Consider the following 23,904-nt stretch of genomic DNA (forward strand, 5'->3'; position numbering starts at 1 on the left):
ACTCCAGCAATATATCACAAGGATCATTCAATATGACAATAGGTAAGATGTATACCAGAAATGTAGTGTTGGTACAATATTAGGAAAATTATCAGTATATTTGATCATATCAATAAGAAAACTAACAGAAATTATATTATTATCTAAATAGATGAAGAAAAAACTTTTGTCACAATATAACACCCATTTCTACTAAAAACACTAGGGAGTCCAGGAATAAATGAAGCTTTCCTAAAAATGATAAATAGTACCTACCTAAAACCATCAACAACTATTATTTGCAATGAAGATAAACTAGAAGCTTTTCCAATAAGATCAGGGATTAAACAAGAATGCCCATTATTACCACTATCATTTAATATGGTGCTAGAAATACTAGCTTTAGCAATGAGAAGAAAAAGAAATTGAAAGAATTAAAATAGGCAATGTGAAAACCAAACTATCACTCTCTGTAATGGTATGTTTTTATACTTAGAAAATCAAATAAAAACTACTGAAAAAAATAATAATGAGCAAAATTGCAGGATGCAAAATAAACCCACATAAATCTTCAGCATTTTGATAGATTACAACAAAGTCCAACAGCAAGAGATAGAAAGAGAAATTCCATTTAAAATGACTAGACAACATGAAACAACGAGGATGCTACTCGCTAAGACAAATATAGAAATTATAAGGCATAATTGCAAGACATTTTTCAGACAAATAAAGTCAGATCTAAACAATTGGGAAAATGTTAACTGCTCGTTTATTTCATTAGTTTCCTTGATGTTATTGATCTTCATTTCTTCCAGATGAATTTTGTTATTATTTTTTTCTAGCTCTCTAAAATAATTTTGGTAGCTTAATTGGCATGGCAATAAATAAGTTACATATTTAAACTACATAAAACTGCATATGTGGAAATAGAAAAGAATGTAATATAAAGGAAATTTCAATTGTATGAAATTCTATTAGAATTTTATTCTACTCATAATTTATTCCAATTTTTCCTATTTATTCCTATTATATTGGAATGTTATCCTAGCTATACCATTTTTTCTAATATTGTAATTTTATTCCAATTATGCTAATTATATTAGGATTTTATTTCAATTAATTTCATTTTATTAGACTATTTTAATTATCCCAATTTATTCTAATTATGTTACATTATTCTAATTAGCCCAACATAATTATTGGAATAAAGTTGGAAATGTTTTCTTCTCGTCATGCTTAAAGAGCCCCACATATCCCTTAGGGGTCCCTGGACCCCCGGGTTGTTTAGAAACCTTTTCCCTTAGTTCTCAAGCCTCTTTAGAGACAGTTTGTCTTGGGGAGAAGAGGGCTGTTTGAGGTCAGCTGAGCTTGGATGTAACCCAGTCCATTTCCTGGCCTCCCTGGACCTCTGCTTTCTGCTCTTCTAGATAAGAGGTTGCCTCTCTGGTCCCTTCCTGCCACAAAACTGTGGCCCTGGGATCAGGGCCCTACTTGGAGGGTCTCTCTGTGCATGGGTGCCTTTGCTGCCCCCCTTGGACAAGTCTTCTCTCCAGTTCCTAGTAAACAAGGGCAGCCTTCTCTTCCTGAGGAAGCCAGTTTGCTCTCAGGAGGAAAGTCCTGGCAGAGAGCAGGGAGGTGGAGCATGGAAGAGAGCCTCGCACTTCCTGGAGCTCTCACTGGCTGGCCAACAAAAACCAACCCTATCAGCTGCTCCAAGGGACAAACACAGCTCAAGCTTTGTCTCTCACTTGAGCTCTGATCCTGGTCGCCCTGCTGCTGCTGCTGCTGCTACTGTAGGAGAAGTAGCTTGGCTTGGCTGGCATTGGTGCCGGAGCTGGGGAAGAGTACAGCTCCCTGGGAGAATCATGTTCCTTTCTCTTTGGGAAGGAGCCTCCCTGCAGACCCTCCTCCTCCTGTCTGCCATTCTCCTGATCCTGGCATGTTACGTGCAGAGGAGGAGGCAGCGCCCTAATTTTCCCCCGGGCCCTCCTCGACTGCCCATAATTGGCAACATCTTTCAGATGGGCCCTAAAAATCCCCAAGACACCTTCCAAGAGGTAAGAAATGAGATGGGAGGGTGAGAATCCATCGATCCTGATGGGGACAAAGGAACTGAGGCCCTAAGAAATATGCTAGATTGGATGGCCACAAGTCTGGGTGTCCATTGAGGCTCTGACCCTCCCTGGGAAGCAGACTCTTAGCATGGAAGGAAGATCTGGTTTGTGCTCATTTCTCTTCTGACTTTTACTGCTTGTGGGACCCTGACAAACTCAGATGCTCATCACTCCTGGGATGAGTCATTGTGGAGTAACCTTTTTTACATGGTTGGGATCAGATGGTCATTGAGATCCCTTCTGACCTGTGATTCTGATCAACTGAGATGATGCATGTAAAGTCTATGTAAACTATAAAGCAAAATGGAAATAATGTTATTTTATTGCCTCAGTTTACTCTTCTGTAAAACAGAGATAATGATAGCACCTACCTCACAGGGTTGTGTTGAAGATCAAATGAGACAAACATTTGTATAGTGCTTAGCACAGTGCTTGGAACACATTAAGCATTTATATGTGTATGCATGTATAAATTCTATATAAGCTATTATTGTTATTATCTGTAAAATGAGAGATGAAATCCTTGAGAACAGAGACTGCCATATTCTTCTTTTTGTGTCCCCAGAGCTAAGCACAGTGTTTGGCACTTGAGAAATGTTCAATTGACTGACTGCAGAAAATGGAATAGGGGCCTTCAGACATTTGAAGCAGAGGTTCTCAATCTGGGACCACTGAACCTTTGTTAAAATGATTATTGAGTTCCTTTATAATCCCATATATTTTATTTTACACATTTAGAAACCATTTTCTGAAAAGGGACTCCTAGACTTCCCTCGATTACCAAAGGGACGACCCCACAAAAAGTTTAAGAATCAGTGTTTTAGGTCTCTGATCTTAGGACTTTGGACAAGCTGCATCAGGTATCTGACATTCACTAGCCTTATTGGTTGATTATGACTGATAATATTGGCACAGTGCCACCTTCCTGTAGTGTTCCTTCTGATTAAGTTTAGTAATAAGAACTGATTTTTATTATACTTAAATGAATTATCAACTGGTATGTTGGTACATAAATTAACAATTGATTTCTAATAATTAGAATTAGAATTTTTGCAGTATTTTAAGATTCACCAGGTGGTTTACAAATATTTCTTTGTTTGATAATGATGGGGGGATCAAAGGAATTAACAGATGTGAGAGCAGTTTGGAAAAACCAAGGCAGAGAGGCAGTTAGGTAGTTCTGTGAACAGAGAGCCAGATCTGGAGACAGAAGGTCTTGAATTCAAATCAGGCCTCAGAACCTTTCAAGCTATGTGATCAAAGGCAAGTTAGAAATCCCCAAAGGCTTAGTCTTTATTGCTCTTTTTCCTTGGAACCAATACTTAGTACAGATTCTAGGGCAGAATGGAAGGGTCTTTAAAAAAGTGAACATAAGGGGAAAAAAGGCAGAGCTTGGTTATTTCCATTCTCCATCTCTCTATTTCATAGTAAATATGCTGAAAGAGAACGTTTTAATCCTCAGATCCCATAGACAGAACTGGTAATACAGGTGTGATTAATTGTGATGGCCCTGACAATTATACTTGTTTTGATTTGCCCTGACAAATAATCCTTGTGTGACCACACCCTTGCTGGGCATCCTTGGGTAAATCAATTCACCACTTTAGGTACTGGTTTTCTCATCTATAAAATAAGAAGTTTGGAGTAATTGAACTCAAAAATGTCCTTAAATCAATTCGCTTCCATAAATAATATGACTCTGACAAACATATTTTTTGATACTCCTCATGCATGATACTCTTTCACATTCCATGCCTTTGGACTGGCAGTGTCCCCTGCCTGGAATGAACTTCCTCCTCACGTTGTTCACCAAGAAACCTTATTTTCTTTGAAGACTCAGCTGAATCATCAACTTCAGTACGTTATCTTTTCTAATCCCCTAACTGCTGATGCAATACTATTTTATTAATATACATATATGTACACAAATACATATGTGTATTATGTCTATATATGTATTGGGAATATATAAAAATAGGTGAATATATGTGTGTTGGGAATATAAACATATAAATGAATATACATATCCACACACACATTTCAGGATCTTTCTACTTTCATCTTCGTAGCCTCAACATCTGCAAAAGAGCTCTTTGGTTGATGAGTGGAAACAATCATCATCAGAGTCACATTTCTGCAAAGCCTTAAGGTTGAGAACAGCTGCCTTTTCATCACCACCACTCCATGAGGCAGATCATGTATTAGTCACCCACCCATTCTGCAGAAGAGGAAAATGCTTATTTATAGATGCCAAGCAACTTTGGAATCATTAACCGGCAAATTCATGCCAAGCTGGCAGTTAGTTTTACTTTTCTTACCAAATGCTGACTTCATTCAGAGATCCCAACAGCCTCCCCCAAGCAGTGCTGACCCAGCTACTCACACAGCTGTATTCTCCTATTGGCATAGGCTAAGAACTATCAGGTTTCCCTGGGTGGTCATCTATAGAAATGTCCATACTTGGACATTGGGCTTGTAGAGAGGTAACAGCTTCCCAGGATTAGGGATAGAAAACAGAATCGTGGAATTTGAGAGTTTGGGGGGACCAAAGTGGGCACCTAGTCCAACATCTACTTGAAAAACAGAACCTCTGCAATAATATCAATGGCCACCCAGCCTCTACTTAAAGGTAGGAACATACCAAGGTGACAGAACATACCACCTCTCCACTTAGCCCCTTCCACCTTGGAATTATTGGTCAGTCGTGTTGTGTCTGAATCTTTCTGACCCCACTTGAGGATTTCTTCGCAAAGATATTGAAATGGTTGAACAGTTCCTTCTCCAGCTCATTTGACAGATGAGAAAACTAAGGCAAACAAAGAAAAGTTACTTTCCCGGAATAACTCAGCTAGTGTCTGAGGCCAGATTTGAACTCAACAATGTGAAACTTCCTAACTCCAGGTCTGACTTCATTTGATTCCATCACCCAACTATCTCTTCTAGTTTAGTGTTGTTTGAAATCAAATAAGCACCTCATTTTTGTCTTTATCCAAGTCACTGATAAAAATGATAGCTCAGACCAAGCACAGAAACAGAAAGAGCCCACTGGAGACCTCCTACCTGGAGCAATGGAAGGTTAAGTGCCTTGCCAAGTCTAATAGTGGGCACGTGTCAAAGGTGAGACTTAAACACAGGTCTCTGATGCTGATGCTATATCTCTTTGCAGTATCCCATGTTGCCTCTTAGGTGATGTTGATATACCCCTTGCATATTTTCAGAGAATTCTACATACCTTATCTTTTTTTGATCCTCAACACACACTCCTTGGAGAGAGCTACAACATATATAGAAACTTAGTCTTGGTCAGGGTTTGGTGACTGGTTCCTGGTGGGGGTCAGATTTAAGATTTGAACTCAAGTCTTACTAGATTTTAAGACACAAGCCTTTAACACATTCCACCCTTCACTTCATCTCCTTTTCTGAAGCTTACATATCCCTGGCTTCAGAAAACAGTCTTCATGTGTTGTCACCTTAAGATCATTCACTCTTCTAGGTGCTGGAAGGAAAAGCAGGCGTTCTAATGGCCTACCAGTGTGTGATGGCTTCAGATAAAGGGATGATGACAGATTCTCTGGGTATCGATTCCTAGGGCAAGTTCTGCTAAGTTCAGGGAAGCTCATAGCCATACTCAACAGCAATGATTGCCTTTCCTTCTAGTGTCCCTTGAAGACTATTAATGAGTGGAATTGGATCTGTGTCATTGGGGGAATACCTAATCAGTCAGTTAATCAATCAACCAATTGACAAGTGTTTTATAAGTACATTCTATGTTGTAAGTACTGTGCTAGGTATGAGAGATTAACAACACCACAAAAGAAGCTTCTAACCATTGCAATAAACTTAGCAATAGTACACATATTGGCCTCTAAGTCTTTCCCTAATATTAAATTCTTAAGTTGTTCATACGTTGTCCTAAATTCCCATCCTAGCGTACTGCCATGAATGTGGTAGACATTTCAGAGCTTGGAGTATACTCCCTCTTCCCCAAAATCTTTTGAAATTGAAATTCCCAAATTCCATCAAAGTTTCATTTTCTGCAGAGGCCACAACCTGCAGAAAGCTTTCCAGATACGTTCCAGGTGCTAGTCTCCCCTAAAATCACTTAATCTTTTGCTTGCATTCTATATTTACTTATCTATGTACAGATCCTTTCCTTCCTATGTCAGCTTCTCAAGGGAATAAATGATTGTTTTTATGACTGCCTGTTCAGATCCTAGCTGAACACCTGGGACTTGATCGGATGAGGTAATATTTGTTGGGATGAGCTGAATTCGATTAAATTCAACTGGATCAAACTGAATTGAGTGGACTCCATTGGAAGTGATATTTTACATTATTAGAATGTCATGCTCCAAACAAAGAGGCTTGGGAAAGGCAGGTCAGGAAGATCATAAATTGGAATAGAGTGAGAAAGTTGGGGTCTTTCCTCAGAATCCTCCAAAATGAGTAGATGTGCTGCCCAGCATGAAGATGAGACCAACTAACTGGGGAAAAGCAAGGAAGGGAGCTGCTGGCCACAAGTGGCTGATGCCTTTACTTAAAAAAAATTTTTTTGAGAAATGCAAATCAAAACAACTCTGAGTATCACCTCATACCCAGCAGATTGGCTAAAATGACAGCAGGGGAGAGTAATGAATGTTGGAGGGGATGTGGGAAAATTTGGACATTAATGCATTGCTGGTGGAATTGCGAACTGATCCAACCATTCTGGATGGCAATTTGGAATTATGCCCAAAGAGCACTAAAAGACTGGCTGCCCTTTGATCCAGCCATACCATTTCTGGGTTTGTACCCCAAAGAGATCTTAGATCAACAGACTTGTACAAAAATATTTATAGCTGTGCTCTTTGTGGTGGCAAAAAACTGGAAAACATGGGTATACCCTTCAATTGGGGGATGGCTGAAGAAATTTTGTTATCTGCTGGTGATGGAATACTATTGTGCTCAAAGGAATAATAAACTGGAGGAATTCCATGTGAACTGGAAGGACCTCCAGGAATTGATGTAGAGTGAAAGGAGCAGAGCCAGAAGAACATTGTACACAGAGACGGATACACTGTAGTCAAAATCGAATGTAATGGACGTCTGTACTGGCAGCAAAGCAATGATCCAGGACAATTCTGAGGGATTTATGGAAAAGATGCTACCCACATTCAGAGGAAGAACTGCAGGAGTGGAAATAGAAGAAAAACAACTGCTTGAACACATGGGTTGATGCGGTCACAATTGGGGATGTAGACTCAAGAAGACCACCCCAGTGCAACTATCAATAATATGGAAATGGGTCTTGATTGATGACACATGTTAAAACCAGTGGAAATTTGAGTTGGTTGGGGGTTTAACCAGTAAAATTGCTTGTTTACCATTGGAGAATTTGTGAAGGATCAATTCCATGCAGTTGATGAGGGAATTCAGGGAGTAGAAAGACCACTGGTGTATGGTTCCTGGTAATGCTGAAGGAGACCCACTCTGAGGTGGAGAAAGCAGAGTATTAAGGTGTCAACATGTAAGTTGGGTGGTCCATGGTGAAAGGAGTTTTTGTGTGCATGACAAGGTCAAATCATTTTGGGGAAGGAGTGGAAGAGAACTAGAGATGCAAAAATGCCAGTTTGCCTTGAGTATCGTTGTTTTCTTTTTAGGAGAAGGAGGTGTTCATGGATATCTGCATAATGTCTTCCCCATTAGAGTATGAACTCCTTGAGAACAGGACCTATTTTTTTGTCTTTCTATGTATCCCTAGCCCTTAGGACATTGCCTGGAACATAATAAGACATTAACAAATGCTAACCAAGAACAAATTGTGGTATATGATAGTGATGGAATAATATTTTACTATAAGGAATTGATGAATTTCTATAAGAATTGGAAAGACCTCCATGAACTGATGTGGAGTGAAATGAGCAGCACCAGGAGAACATTGTACACAATAACTGACACATTGTGGGACAATCAAATGTAATAGAATTTGCTGCTAATGCAATGATCCAGAATAATCCTGAGGGACTTATGAGTAAGAATGCTATCCACATCTGGAGAAAGAACTGGGCAGGGGGATAGAAATCCAGAAGAAAACATGTGATTTATCACATGTTTACAAAAATGGATAATATGGAAATGTGTTTTACATGATAATACATGTATTACCCAGTAGAATTGCTTGTCAGCTCCGAGATGGGGGAGGGAAGAGGAGAGGGAGACAACAAGAATCATGTAATCATGGGGAAATTTTAACAAAGAAAAAAATACATAGGATTACAAAAAAAATGCTTTAAAAAAGACATCTGATAACCCTATAGAAAAAAATAGCCTCAGAGTCAATAGAAGTAAGCAATTCAAACTAATCTTTTTCAGTTTGCCAAGAAATATGGAAACATTTTCTCCATGGAACTGTTCGGTGCTCCCATGATATTCGTAACTGGATTACCACTGATAAAGGAAGTCCTGCTCAAACAAGGCCAGGTGTTTATTGATCGCCCACAAACTCCTTTGAGCTCTTATGCCTTTAAAAACAGTGGTGAGTTTTTTTTCTTTTAATAAACATTTTATACCTCCAATTTTCTTTGAAAAGTATATTTGACCCCTGTCCTTCATCCTTCTTGGAGAATTCCAACCCATTATAGAGGTCATATGACTAGAAGAATTATGATAGAAGCAATAGGTCTTTGAATTTTCCTTCCTTCATGTCTAAGAGTGGGATGAGGTAAAAGGGAGGGCAACTGGGATTTCAAAGGGTTCAAATTCATCCCATAAGAAAACCAGTTGAAGGAGCTTGAGATGTACAACTTGAGGACAAAAAGACTCACTGGGAAAAGGGAGGGAGATGAGAGCTTTCTTCAAGGATACTGAAGGCCTCTTAATAGAAAAGGGATACACTTGTTCTCCTTGGTCACAGAACCAGCAGCAAATGATGAGAGTTGCTGAGGGGTACAATTTGACTGAATACAAGGAAGAACTTCCTAACAATCAGAGCTATCTAAAAATGAAATGGTTTACTCCCAGAGGTAGTAGATGACCCCTCAATGGAGATATTTAAGCAGAAGCTGCTTGGTATATGTTATTGGTGTTCTTTTCTGTGCACATATTAGACAGGATGGTCTCTGAGATCCCTTCTAAATCTGTAACTCTATGGATTTGTGATTTTGCCTTTAGACTCCTTGACTACATGACAGTAAAGGTGCCAGCAAAGCCACCTACATCTGGAGGAACTCAATAAAATCAAAGTCTGAGGTCAAAGTTTTGGGCGGGGTTGGTGGTGACAGGAAATTGAAAGAGGTGGGAAATGGATGGGAACAAATGTACAAGAGTTAGCATGGATTTGATGTACCTATTTGTCTATTTCAGAAAAAAGAAGAGTTAATTTTGTTAAGATTTAAGAAATGAAGGTATGGAACTGAAAACTATGGAAGGAGTATTTTCATAAGAAATAGGGAGCTTAAACATCTGCCCTGAGATTGGTTTAATGTACAATTCAGAAACAGAGGAGAGAGGAAAAAAAAGGTTTGAAAAGGTCACTGTCAAGACTTTGACGGTAAGTCAGTAAGGACAGAGTAGAAGTATTACCAAGAATAGAAATGGCCCAGTTGGAGGGAAATATTGTTAGACTAGATATCTCAATGATTCCTTCCATTTTCAACATTCTGAGTGTCTGCAATTCTTCATATTGATGCTGCCTCAGACAATCCTTCCATCTTCATTTGTGACAGATCATCTTTCTATACTTTAGCCAGGCAATATTTCCCTCTCTTACCAGTCCCCCTCCCCATTCCAGACATATAATTGTAGATTTAGATTTGCAAGGAAACTTCATGGCTACCCAGTCCTACATCCATCTGCCATTTTACAAATGAAATAACTGAAGTCAAGAGATATTGAGTGATTTGTGTAAAGTCACATAATTAATAAATTTCAGAGGCAGAATTTAAACCTAGGTGTTCTTTTTTATTCTTTCTTTCTTTTCTATGATCTAAACTATTCTATGATCCTCTAGTTTACTTATAATATCACTCTCTATATGTAAACTATATACTCATTTTGTGGGATGGACCTATTTGTACAAAAATATTTATAGCTTCATTTTTTGTGGTGGCAAAAACTTGGAAACTAAGGGGATGTAGCTCAATTTGGGAATGATTGTACAAATTGTGGTAAATGATGGTGATGGAATACTATTGTGCTATAAGGAATGATAAACCAGATAATTTCTTTAAGAACTGGAAAAACTTATATGAACTGATGTGAGTAAAATGAACAAAATCAAGAGAACATTGTACACAGTAATAGAAGCATTTTTAATAGCTGTCTATTACATTTGATTGTCCCACAGACAATCAAATGTAATAGACTGCTATTAAAAGCAATACAATGATCTAGACCAGTGATGGCAAACTTTTTAAAGAGGGGCCAAAGGAAAGGAAATACTCATCTGTCAGTCTGTTTCTAAGGCAACTCTTTCAAATTTTCATTGTATTGTATTCATCAGATTAGGAATAATGTTGTTTGGCGGGATAGAACATTTCAGGGGGCTGCATCTGGCCCACAGGCCATAGTTTGCTTATCACTGATCTAAGACAATCCTAAGGGACTTATGAAAAGAATGCTATCCACTTCTAGAGGAAGAACTGTTGGAGTGAAAATGCAGAAGAAACCATATGATTTGTCACTTATTTTTTTGAGTTTTTGATTTGGGATTTTAGTCTTAAAAGATTAACTGTATTACAAAAATTAACAATAAAGAAATAAGTTTTGTGTGATAATACACGTAGAATTCAGTGGAACTGCTTGTCAACTATGGGAGCCAGGCAAGAAGAGGGGAGGGAGACAGAATAAATCATGTAACCTTGGAAAATGTGTAAATTTGTTACTGAAATAAAATAAATAATATTTTTTAAAAACTAAATAAATATTACATACCCATTTTGACCATATCTTGGTAAATGTTTGAGATACTGATCTAAAACTGATGCCAAACTGTTTTCCTATTTTCCAAGCTGTTTTTTGTCAAATAGTGAGTTTTTATCTCAAAAGCTGGGATTTGGGGTTTTTTCAAACACTAATTTGCTGAGGTCATTTACCCCTAGTCTATTCCATTGATCCAACCTTCTATTTCTTAGCCAGTACATGATTGTTTTGATGATTATTGCTTTATAGTACAGTTTAAGAATTGGTACTGCAAGGCCACCATCTTTTACATTTTTTGTCATTAGTTCCCTTGATATTCTTAACCTTTTTTCATTCAATTAATTTTGTTACTGTTTTTTCTAGTTCTACAAAATAATGGTTTGGTAATTTGATAGTTATGGCACTGAGTAAGTAAATTAATTTAGGAAGGATTGCCATTTTTATTTTATTAGCTTTGCCTACCCATGAGCAATTAATGTTTTTTTCCAATTGTTCAGATCTAATTATATTTATGTGTTATGTAGTGGTGTTTATATAATTACTATGTTTATCTTGGCAGATAGATTCCCAAATCTTTTATATGTCTAGAGCAGTGATAGACAAACTTTTTAAAGAGGGGACCAAAGGAAAGGAAATGCTCATCTGTCAATCTATTTCTAAGGCAACTCTTTTGAAGTTTCATTGTATTGTATCCTACTCATTGTATTTGTCAGATTAGGAATAATATCCTGCAGCAGGATAGAACATTTCAGGGGGACTCATCTGGCTTGCTGGCTGTATTTTGCCCATCACTGGTCTAGAGTGATTTTAAAAGGAGTTTCTCTTTCTAACTCTTGCTGCTGAGTTTTGTTGGAAATATATAGAAATTCTGATGATTTATGTGGAATTATTTTGTATCCTGCAACTTTGCTAAAATTGTTAATTATTTCAACTAGCTTTTTAATTGTTTTTCTGGGGTTCTCTAAGTATACCATCATATAATCCACAAAGAGGGATAGCTTAGTTTCCTTATTGCCTACTTTATTTCATCAATTTCTTTTTCTTGAATTGCTAAAGCTAGCATTTCTAGTACAATATTAAATAATAGTGGTGATAATGGGCATCCTGCTTCATTCCTGATCTTATTGGGAAGGCTTCTAAGGTATGCCCATTATAGATGATACTTGCTGATAGTTTTAAATAAATACTAATTATTTTAAGGAAAGGCCCTTTTTTTCTATACTTTCTAGTGTTTTCAATAAGAATGGGTATTGTATTTTGTCAAAGCCTTTTATGCATCTGTTGAGATAATCATGTGATTTCTGTAGTCTGATATGGTTTTATATGGTTAATTATGCAGATGACTTTCCTAATATTAAACCAGCCTTGCATTCCTGGTATAAATCCCACCTTGTCATAGTGAATAATCCTTGTGATGTATTGCTGAAGTTTCTTTGCTAGTATTTTATTTAAGATATTTGCATCAATATTCATTAAGGAAATTGGTCATAATTTTCTTTCTATGCTTTTGGTCTTTCTGGCTTAGGCATCAGCACCATATTTGTGTCATAAAAAGAATTTGGTAGGACTCTTTCTTTACTTATTTTGGCAAATAGTTTATATAGTATTGGAATTAATTGTTCTTTAAATACTTGGTAGAATTCACTTGTGAATCCATCTGGTACTGGTGATTTTTTCTTGAGGAGTTCATTGATGGCTTATTAAATTTATTTTTTTGAGATGGGATTACTTAAGTATTCTTTTCTGTCTCTTGTTAATATAAGCAATTTATGTTTTTGTAAATTTTCATTCATTTTAAACTTAGATATTCTTACCTACAAGATCAAAGCTCTATCCTCTGGCCCTTGCCTATGTCTACATTCCATTCTTAGTATGGAATACTCTCACTCCAACTTCTTAGCCTTTTTAAATCTTTCAAGTATCCATTGACATTCTTAACTTCCTCAAGTAGCTTTCCCTTGCCAATAATAACTACCCCTGTGACTGATATCAAGTAATTTTATATTGGTCTTAAATGTGTTTTAATATATATTTATTTATAAGTATTTAACAGTGCTTAGAACACTGATATATCTATATCTATATCTATATATATATATATCCTTCCCAATATGTAATAAGTGTTGACTGACTGACTGACATTTATGCATTTAAAGAAGTATTTCTAGCTTACCTTCACAACTAGATGGAAATTTAAATTTACATGAGAATTTAGTCAATCTAACTTCCTGTATCTGAGGAGGATTTTGCTCATCTTCAGTCCATAATATCTCACTCAGCTATTCAGTTTTGGTTTTTGGGTGAGTTGATCCCATTCACATTCGAAGTTATGATTACCAACTGTGCATTCCTCTCAATCTTATTTTCCCCTTTAGATTCTCTTCTTTCTCATTTCACTTGTTCCTCCTCACAGGTATTTTGCCTTTAATCACCACTCCTTAATTCCCCCTTCCTTCTATTACCATCCACTCCTTTTCTTATTCCCTTTGAACTTCTACAGAAGGAAAATTGGATTCTATACTTGAGTGAACATGGTTGTTATTTCTCTCTGAGCCTATTAGAATGAAAGTAAGATTTAAGCATTGCCCATCACCACCCTCATCCTCCCCTACACTATACACTTTTCATGACACTTTAGGTGGAAATAACTTGTCCCGTTCCAACTCTCCCTTTTATTTTCTCTTAGTGCAATCCTCTTTTGTACACCTTTATTATTTTTGCATATCTTATTCTAATCAGCTCACTCCTACACCCTCTGTCTGTGTATACTCTTTCTGTATATTGATAAAAAAATTAAGAATTACAAATATTTTTCCACATAGGAACACATACAGTGTGACCTTATTGAATTCCTTAAATTGTCTTTCCTATTTATGTTTTTAGGTTTCTCTTGGGTTTTTAGCTTTCTCTTGTTTGGACATTAAGTTTTCTATTTAGATCTGGTCTTATCATCAAGAATGTTTAGAGGGGGCATCTGGGTAGCTCAGTGGATTGAAAGCCAGGCTTAGAGATAGAAAGTCCTAGGTTCAAATCTGGCACTTCCCAGCTGTATGAACCAATACACAGTATTGATTCCAAGATGGAAGGCAAGGATTTTAAATTTAAGAAAAAAAAGAATGTTTAGAAATTTATTTAATCAAATCAGCATTTTCCCCTTGAAATAATATACTCAATTTTGTAGGATAGGTGATTCTGTGTTGTAAACCTAGATCATTTGCCTTGTGGAAATCATATTCCAAGCTTTCTGTTCCTTTAAGGTAGAGGCCACTGAATCCCATGCAATCCTAACTATAGCTCCATGGCATTTGAACTGTTTCTTTCTAGCTGCAGCAGTATTTTCTACTTGACTTGTGGGCTCTTAAATTTAGCTGTAATATTCCTGTGAGTTGTCATTTGAGGGAATATTTACAAAGGTGACCTATGGATATTTTCAATTTCTATTTTCTCTCTTTTTCAAACATATCACAGCAGACTTTTTATTATTTCTTGAATTATGATGGCAAGACTTTTTTATCATGGTTTTCAGATAGTCCAATAATTCTTAAACTGTCTCTTCTGGATCTATTTTCCAAGTCATTCTTTTTTTTCAATGAAATATGTCATGGTGTCTTCTGCTTTTTCATTCTTTTGATTTTGCATTATTGTTTTTTTTTATGTCTCATGAAGCTATTAGCTTCTAGTTGCTCAATTTTACATTTAATGAACTCTTTTATTTGTTGAATTTTTGTGCTTTTTTACCATTTGGTGAATTCTGATTTTTAACTGTCATTTTCTTCTTGCATTGCTTTAATTTCTCTTCACATTTTTCCTTGCTTTCTTTTAAATTATTTTTTTAAGTTTTTTGAGTTCTTCCAGAGCTTGAGAGCAATTCATATTTTCCTGGAAAGTTTTTTTGTATATCAGCTTTACTTTCACTGTCCTCTTCTGGGTTTGTGCCTTGCTATTTTTTATTTCCATAAAAAATTTTAGTTAGATTTTTTTTGGATGTTTTCTTTTTCCCCCAGCCTTTTTCTTGACTTCTTGATCACCAAGTTCTTTATAAGAAAGATATTTCCAGGGAAAGACATATCCCAGTGTCCTTCTTCTACGACCACTCTAATTCATGAGTAGAGAAAAACCAGCAATGCAATTCCAGATTACATTGAGAAAAGAGGAGACAATGAGTCTGTTTGTGATACTTCCAACAACAGCAGGGCAAGGCATCCTGTCCATGATTAGGCTATGACATCATTGAAGTTATCAGGGGTAATAAGAGATGGTTTAGGCTGTTCTCACTGGATTTGGTCATCCAGATGAAGCCTTTAGCTCCTCCTCTTGTCCATAGTTTTCTTCTCTAAAGCACAAACTTGTCCAACAGTCAATCATCTCTGACTGAGGAAACCATCAACTCATACTTATACACTTCTAGGCCCATGGCCTACTTATAGACCTTTCGTACCTCTGGATATTGGCATCTCCCTTTGCTTTATCTTTCAGACTTTGGGGTTTTTTCCATGTGCTCTACAGATGGCCTTAAATGTTATCTCCCCAATTAGAAGTTCCTTGGGGCAGAAACTGTCTGACTCTTTTCCCTTTGTATAACCAACACAGTGTATGGCATGTAATAGTTTTCTCTTTTTCCTAAATGCTTGTTGAATTGAATTCCATTGCTAGAAAGGAATAACAACTGCAGTTTAATCATAGATTTTGAAATATTGATAGAAATTATTTTTATAATTTAGGCATAAGTTTGTCTAATGGCCAAATTTGGAAAGAACAAAGAAGATTTACTTTAATGACCCTAAGGAATTTTGGCTTGGGAAAGAAGACCCTGGAACTTCGCATCCAGGAAGAAGCCACATACCTCATTGAGGCTATCAGGGAAGAAAAAGGTGAGCACTGGTCGGATAGAGATATTTTCAGTTACTTCAATTGTCCTTTTGGCCAAATGATCATTAAAGTGAATCTGTAACTGGGGTTGAGAGAAGTAGAAGTAGTCAGATCATTCCTAAACTATAGAGAGACAAAATTCTCTCACCTAGGTAAAATTTTCAAAGCCATAGCATGACCCTATAGGAAGAATTGAGACAGGAAGCAAAGAAAGGAATCCTTCTCTTTAGTGATATTATAGTCATCTTTTGCCATCAGCTCATAGATTCTTGGATGCCTCACTTCTTACAGTGGTAAATATGGCATCTTGCCTTGGTTGAACACTCAAATCTCCTACACAAACAGACATGTATATTTAACCATTCCTCTATACTGTTCTGCTTCCATTCTCTACCTTTTTTTCTTCCACTTTCTTCTTCCTTACCTCTTACTTATTCATCTATTCCCTCTTCTAGGTATCTTCCCTTTCATTCCTCTCTTTCTTCTTTTCTCTTCTGACTTCTTTGATTTTTCTTCTCCTTAGAATATATAGCTGGATATGTACATACATGCATACATATTTCATGCTGTTTTCAATTCTTATTTTTTTCATTAATAATTTATTTTCTTGCTTCTTCCAACTGAAAAACAAAAACCTCATGACAAATACACAAAGTCAAGCACAATAAGAATATTGGCCATGTCCATAAATATACATCTCATGGTATATCCTAAGTCCATTACCTCATAATCAGGAAGGGAACATCAAGGACCTTCATGGGCCTCTGGAATTGCGATTATCATAGCATTGTTCCAGGTATTTACATTTTTCCAGTTAACTTTTCTCAAAACATTGTTGTGGACATTATGCCTTCTTCCACTTTTCTTCCTTTTCCTTTGCTTCTTCCTTTCCCTTCTCTTCCTCCCTCCCATCCTCCTCCATTTCACCTTTCTCCTCCTTTTCTGCTAGTTCTTCTTATTATCACTGAATTAGAGTAAGAATAAACCTTAAAGGACATCAAGTCCAGCCCTCCTTCCTATTCTATAGGTGAATAAATAAAGCAACTGAGTCACTTGCCCAAGGTCAATTATTTGGTCAATAAATATTAAGTGCCTATTATATGCCAGGGACTGTGCCAAATTCTGGGAAACTTAAAAAAAGGAAAAAGATAGTCACCTTCCTCACAGAGGTCCCATTCTAAGGCAACATGAAAAGAACACATCCAAACAGTATACAGACAGAAAGTGGAAACAATCAATAGAAAAAAGGCCCTGGAACCAAGATTACCCAGTCAGTAGATGTCGGAGGCAGGATGAAAACCCAGATCTTCCTGCCTTCAGTTCCAGTATCTGTATCCTACATCTTACTGCTTCTCATCCTGATTTACCTTTTCATATATTTTCTTTTCATTCTGATATTTCTGATTGTAATATCAGTCTTACTATTCACATGCATACAAGTATCCCCAGGTCCAGAAAGTCATGAGTATTTTTGTATGCTAACATATATGGGTGGACACACACGCACATGTGTACTCATGTGTATTGCACACAGATGGGCAAACCTTTGTGAAGCTACTCACATCATATATCAGGCATAAAATCCTAGATAGAAAGGTAAACCTCCCTCAGAGGTCATCTAGTCCAACTGCTTCATTTTACTGATGAGCAAATGGAGACAAAGAGAGATAAGTAACTTACCCAAAGTCGTACGGGTAACTTATGTTGAAACAACATATGAGAAGTAAATCTTAATCTTGACTAAAACAAAAAATGGGCATGTTCTTCTCTTTTATCACATCTTTTTCAGCAGTCTCTGCTTATGGACAATAATAACAAAGCAGTTCTGTATTACATGAAGGGAATTGGGGGGGGGGATTGTTGAAGAGAAAAACATAGAAAGAGATGCTAGGCTACTTTAACAAGCATCACATGAAGAGTAGCCCATCTTTTTTCTCTTCTGGTTCACAGGACAGCCCTTTGACCCCCACTTTCAGATCAACAACGCTGCTTCCAATATCATCTGTTCTGTTACTTTCGGGCATCGCTTTGAGTACCATGATTCCCAGTTTCGAGAGCTGCTAAAGATCATGGATGAAGTCATGTTGCTTCAAGGAAGGTGGGAGTGTCAGGTAATAGACCGTCATCCTTTCTGTGCAGGGCCAACTCTTCCTCAGTTGGGTAGTATTCTTCTTTCACCAGAAAAGAAATAATCAAGGCAGTGAGAGGTTGGCAGGAACTGAGTCTCTGAGCAGAAAAAGGTACTGGTGAAGGGAAGAAGGAAGAAACAAGAGTTTTATAAACAGTGACATGAAAGGCTATGCCTGGCAGCCCCGGGCTTTTCCAAAGTACTGTGGATCCTTGCCTAGATAATCAAATTATAAACGTTTATTAAATACTGACAATATCCCAAGTACTATGAGAGGTAATGGGGATACAGTGACAAAAATGAAATAAGTTCTGCCCTTGGTGATTTACAATATTCTGCTGGTGGAGAAAACATGCACTCAAGTAAGTGCAAATGCCATTAAATATAAGGGAATCATTTTTGTAGTCATTAGAAGCTTTTTTTTTGGTTAAACTTACATTTTTGTTAAGTTTACATGTAAGGTTTATAAAAATCTTTACATATATTTTCTACAAATTTGGATACTTTGCACTTATTATTCCTCATGTCTGGAATGCTGTCCCTTTTCATCTCTACATCTTGGCTTCTTTCATGAATCAGCTCAAATTTTACCTTCAGCTTCAAGATATCTTCCCCAGTGTCTCCAGCTCTTAGTGCCTTCCCTACTGAGATGATCCTTCTACTACTATCCATATATCTCGCATGTACCTAGCTGTTTCTATGTTGTGTCACCCATTAGAATGTGAGCTCATTCTCATCACCATTATATTGGATCAGTTCCATGTGGGCACTGGTACTGTTTTTTTTTCCTTCCTTTGCTTTGCCAAAACTTAGCCCAGTGCCTGGCACAGGGTAGGTGTTAAAATGCTAATTGCTAAATAAATGCCTATAGGCTCAATGATTTCTGTATTCCCTCACAACAGCCTTTTGAACTGGTTGCTATTATTATACAGATTTTAGTGATAAGGAAACAGAAGTTAAAAAGAAGTTAATGACTTGCCTCATTAATAAGCTAATAAATGTCTTAGCTAGAATTCTAACTCAGACCTACCTGAGTTTTACTCCAGCCCTCCATCCACTCTGCCTCCAAGCTGATCAGTGAGACTCATGAAATTAGTCACTTGTTCAAGATTTCATTTGACTCATTAGAAGTCTGGCTGTGGAAGAAAATGATGAAGAATAGTGACTATAAATAACATTAGCTCTCATTTGACAAAGGGGAGCAAAATAGAAATTCAATAGAAGAGAATTCTCTTTGGCTGAGGGGAAAACCCAAGCTCAAGTACTAGTAATTTCCCCAGAAAGAATTTCGCCTTTCCTTCCTTCAAAGTTGTGTGACTGAGTAAAAAGGGAGAATGACTGATGGCAGCCTTGAAAAGAATTTTAAGTGCCTCAGAAGATGGTTAAGAGGCTGTTGTATGAAACAAGAGATGGTTGGATGCCATCCTGGTTGTTATGAGTGCAATAGAATGAATGGAGAGACAGTGATTAAGGGGAGGATGAGTTTTGGAGGTGGTTAGACAGGGAATTATAGTAAACCCATGACACAAAAAGGGCAAAAACTCTGGCCAGACTTAGATTAAGGAATATAAAGGGATAGGAAAGCCTAACAGAACTCCTCCTTTCTCTCTCCCATTTTATAATATTTAGTTATTCGAAATATTTCCTTGGATAATGAGATTCTTGCCAGGACCTCACCATAAGCTCCTTAGAAAATGGAAGAAACTACAGTCTTTTGTAGCCCATGTGATCAAACAACACAAAGAAGATCAGAGCTCAGAGGAGGCCCAGGACTACATTGATGCTTACCTGAAGGAGCTGTCCAAGGTAATGGAGACAGTACAAAAAGTATATACTGTATACTTTAAAAGAAAAAAATAAAATGCAGGCTAAGACAAGGAGGGAGAAGTAGGTTAATATGTTCAGAATTTTACATCTGCTTCATAACCTGAGCATGTTCCCTCAATGGCAATCCTGAGTTGTCCCAAGAATAAATAATATTATTTCAATTTTCCATGTTATACAAGGGATGGATGTGTGTGTGTGTGTGTGTATGTGTAGTGTGTGGAGGGGTTATGTGGGGTTGTGTGTATGTAGTGCTGGTGATAGAGAACTCACAGTTTTTATTTAGAATTAGAAGGGACCATAGAGCTCATTGAGTTCAACACTTTGCCTTTGTAAATGGAGAAACTGAGGCAAAGAGACTTTAATCAAATTGCCTCTGTCACATAGCTAGTAGACATCTGAGGTGGGATTTTAACTCAGCTCTTTCTGTCCCCAAGTGAGCACCCTATAAACTACTCAGATTGGGATTAAGACTTGGCCCTGATATTTCATCTCTATTAATTCATCAAAATATAAACACGTCAGAGAATTTGTGTTGAGATGGGACTAGGATCTTTCGTTAAAATTTTTGGGCCAATTTCCCCATCTTATTGGACACAATTCAAATGTTAACATTGTCAGAAAGCTGAATGTTCTCCAAAGCAGCAATATATCCACTTGGGAATATTCAATAAACCCCATAAGAACTGTGTACAGTTCTGGGGTAACCTTTGAGGAAGGACATTCAAAGGCTTGAAAACATTGAGAGGAAGGCAGCCAACATATAGAGGGCCCTGTAATTCATGCTCTGAGAGGTTCTGTTGAAGTATCAGTACATTTTCATCCTGTACAAGAGATGACTTCATGGATCATGGTAGCTATCTGCACATGGTACAAGATCTGTCATGATGAGGAGGGACTATATGGCTCTGCTTGTTCCCAGAAAGCAGAATAAAGTGGAACAGTGTTATGAGGCAAAATTTAGCTGGGAATATATGGGGAAAATTCAGTGAGAGTGGAATAAGCTGGCTCAGAGAGTTGTGGGTTAAAGACAAGTGAGCAAATGCTGGCATATTTTAGGTTTCCAATTCAGGTATCAGTTTAACTTTGGGTTAGAGGTGTCAAACATGTTGTCAATGGAAAAAGGAGCTTTCATTCTTATGCACACTTACTATAATCTTGGGGGTTAAAGGGAAGCCCAGGGTCTGTCCCTTCAACCTTCCCAATGCCCCATTTAGGGTTAAGCTACTGATATTTAAAGAGAGATGGAATTATTTTTTTAATTAACCAACTGAAGCTTGCCTTTCTAATTCAAGAGTGATGTCAGCTCTAGTTTTAATGAAGACAATTTAGCTTCATGCACCCTGGACCTCTTCTTTGCTGGGACAGAGACAACTTCAACTACTCTGCGGTGGGCTCTGCTGTACATGGCCCTTTATCCAGAAATTCAAGGTATGGTGATGGCCTCAGACCATCAAAAAATCATGTACCCTTTTAGGATTCTGCTAAGGGAAAAAAAGACCTATTCATAAAGAGCTATAAGATTTGCACAGTAGTTTACGTACATACTTCTAGGTATTGCAGATGGAGCCCTGAGCTTGGACTCAAGATGGCCTGTGTTTGCCCAGAGTGGTCTCTTAATAAATAAGTGCTTATTGAAAGGCACAGAGCAGAGGCACAACAGTTGGCACATATATCCTGAAGCCAAGCCTGGTTAAGTAGCAAACAGCAATTCCATGATAGCCCAGAAATCTAAGGTCATAACAACTCAACATGAAGAATGGCACAAAATGAACTTCACTCCTTGCAGTCAGCTCCAGCTTCTATAATGGTCATGGAAGGATGATGGGGAATGAGAAGAAGGTACTAAGAATTTCATGTCCAATAAGCATTAACCTAGTGATAAGCACTCTAAATGTGGGACCTGGCCATAACTCACAAATGTGCCATTTCATGAATTCTGAAGTTCTTTTCTTTGGTCATAATCTATTGACAATCTACACCACTCACCTTCATTGACTACCAAACTTTTGACCCCTCAGTTCCCTCCCAGGCTATCACCCCTACATTAATCACACTTTCTTTCTTTCCCCATTTTGATCAAGTCTTGGTGAAAGAGTTCAAGTCAAAGCTTGCCCCACTGTGGTATTACCTATCTTGCCTGGCCAACCCTTGGGCTTAAATCACTCCCACAATCATTGGTTTACAGATATTGAAGCCATTCTCTATGAACTCCCTCTTCTCCTCACCTCATCCCACATGACCCAAATGCCTTCTGCTATTGCCTGCATCCCCCTATCTCCCATGAAGAGGTGTCAATTTTCCTGGCCAAAGTCAAATGCTCTATACATTCGAGTGATCCCATTCCATCCCTTTTTCTTTAGCTAATGATCATTTCTATCTTTCCCACCCAATCATTTATACCCAATCATCCCCTATCAGCTGACTTCATCCTTAGTACTTAAAAACATGCCCAGGTCTCCCTCATTTTATTTATTTATTTATTTTTAACCCTTACCTTCTGCCTTGGAGTCAATATTGTGTATTGACTCCAAGGCAGAAGAGTGGTAAGGGTAGGCAATGGGGGTCAAGTGACTTGCTCAAAGACACACAGCTGGGAAGTGTCTGAGGCCAGTTTTTTTTTTTAATAATTTTTTTTTTATTTTTAGAAAAAATTTCCCTGGTTACATAAATCATGTTTTTACTTTACCCTTCACCCCCTTCACCCCCTCCATCCCCCGGCCCACCCCCTCCCCCTGCTGTAGCTAATTCGCATTTCCACTGGTGTGGTCAGTCAAGACTTATTTACGCATTATTGATAGTTACATGGGTGTGGTCTTTTCAGGTCTACATCCCCAATCATGTTCTCATCAACCCAAATGTCCATGCAGTTCTTTTTCTTCTGTGTTTCTACTCCTGCAGTTCTTCCTCTGAATGTGGATAGTGTTCCTTTCCATAAATCCCTCCGAATTGTCTTGGGTCATTGCATTGCTGCTAGTACAGATGTCCATTACATTAGATTTTACCATAGTATATCAGTCTCTGTGTACACTGTTCTTCTGGCTCTGCTCCTTTCACTCTGCATCAATTCCTGGAGGTCTTTCCAGTTCACATGGAATTCCTCCAGTTTATTATTCCTTTGAGTGCAATAGTATTCCATCACCATCATATACCACAATTTGTTCAACCATTCCCCAATTGAAGGGCATACCCTTGCTTTCCAGTTTTTTGCCACCACAAAGAGCACAGCTATAAATATTTTTGTGCAAGTCTGTTTATCTATGATCCCTTTGGGGTACAAACCCAGCAATGGTATGGCTGGATCAAAGGGTAGGCATTCTTTTATCACTCTTTGGGCATAGTTCCAAATTGCCTGAGGCCAGTTTTGAACCTAGGACCTCCCAGTCTCTAGGCCTGGCTCTCAATCCACTGAGCTACCTAGCTGCCCCTTTCTCCCTCATTTTAAATAAAGCCCTCACTTGAGCCTTCCCCACTACTCATCCACTCCATAGTTCTCCTCCCTTTTGCAACTAGCTACTTGAGAAGGTCATCTACAAAAATGCCTCCACTCCCTTTCATCTCTCTCTTCTTAATTTTCTACTGTCTGGCTTCCAACCTCTTCACTTAAGTGAAACCGCTCTTTCCAAAGTAACTCAATCACCAAATGTACTGACTTTTTCTCAGTCTTCATCTTTTTTTACCTCCTTTTTACACTATAGATCATTCTTTCTTCCATGACACTCTCTTCTCTCTAGGTTTTCATGATGCTGTTCCCTCTGAGTTCTTTTAGTACATATCTGATCACTCTTTCTATGTTCTTTGCTGGATCTTAGACTGTGTAACACCTACATCCTGGTCACATTAAGAGTTATTCAAAAGGGTACCTAGGTGACTCAGTTCATCAAAAGTCAGGCCTAGAGATGGGAGGTTCCAGGTTCAAATATGACTGAAGACACTTCCTACTTCCTGGATATGTAACCTTGAATATGTCAATTAACCCCCATTGTCTAGTCCTTATTTCTTTTCTGTCTTGGAACCAAAACACAATACTGATTTTAAGACAGAAGATAAAGGATATATATATATATATATATATATATATATATATATATA

The 23,904-nt window shown here is 37.6% G+C and overlaps 1 protein-coding gene across 3 annotated transcripts in view; it reads left to right on the plus strand.

The window, feature by feature from the left end:
• The first annotated feature begins 1,801 nt into the window (after positions 1-1,801).
• The window catches only part of LOC123247875 (cytochrome P450 2J2-like), a 29,961-nt gene continuing 7,858 nt past the window's right edge, over positions 1,802-23,904 (plus strand). The window contains exons 1-6 of one of the 3 annotated variants that reach the window (XM_044676929.1): positions 1,802-2,036; positions 8,445-8,607; positions 15,713-15,862; positions 17,811-17,971; positions 19,618-19,806; positions 21,108-21,243. In XM_044676929.1, the coding sequence (XP_044532864.1) occupies positions 1,845-2,036; positions 8,445-8,607; positions 15,713-15,862; positions 17,811-17,971; positions 19,618-19,806; positions 21,108-21,243 (991 nt within the window). In that variant the 5' untranslated portion in view covers positions 1,802-1,844. Of the gene's footprint in view, positions 2,037-7,537; positions 7,577-8,444; positions 8,608-15,712; positions 15,863-17,810; positions 17,972-19,617; positions 19,807-21,107; positions 21,244-23,904 lie in introns of those variants that run through there. The other 2 variants (XM_044676928.1, XM_044676930.1) reach the window with 2 other exon arrangements.

This window comes from Gracilinanus agilis, chromosome 4 (genome assembly GCF_016433145.1).
Source record: "Gracilinanus agilis isolate LMUSP501 chromosome 4, AgileGrace, whole genome shotgun sequence".
In the NCBI taxonomy this organism is placed as follows: domain Eukaryota; kingdom Metazoa; phylum Chordata; class Mammalia; order Didelphimorphia; family Didelphidae; genus Gracilinanus; species Gracilinanus agilis.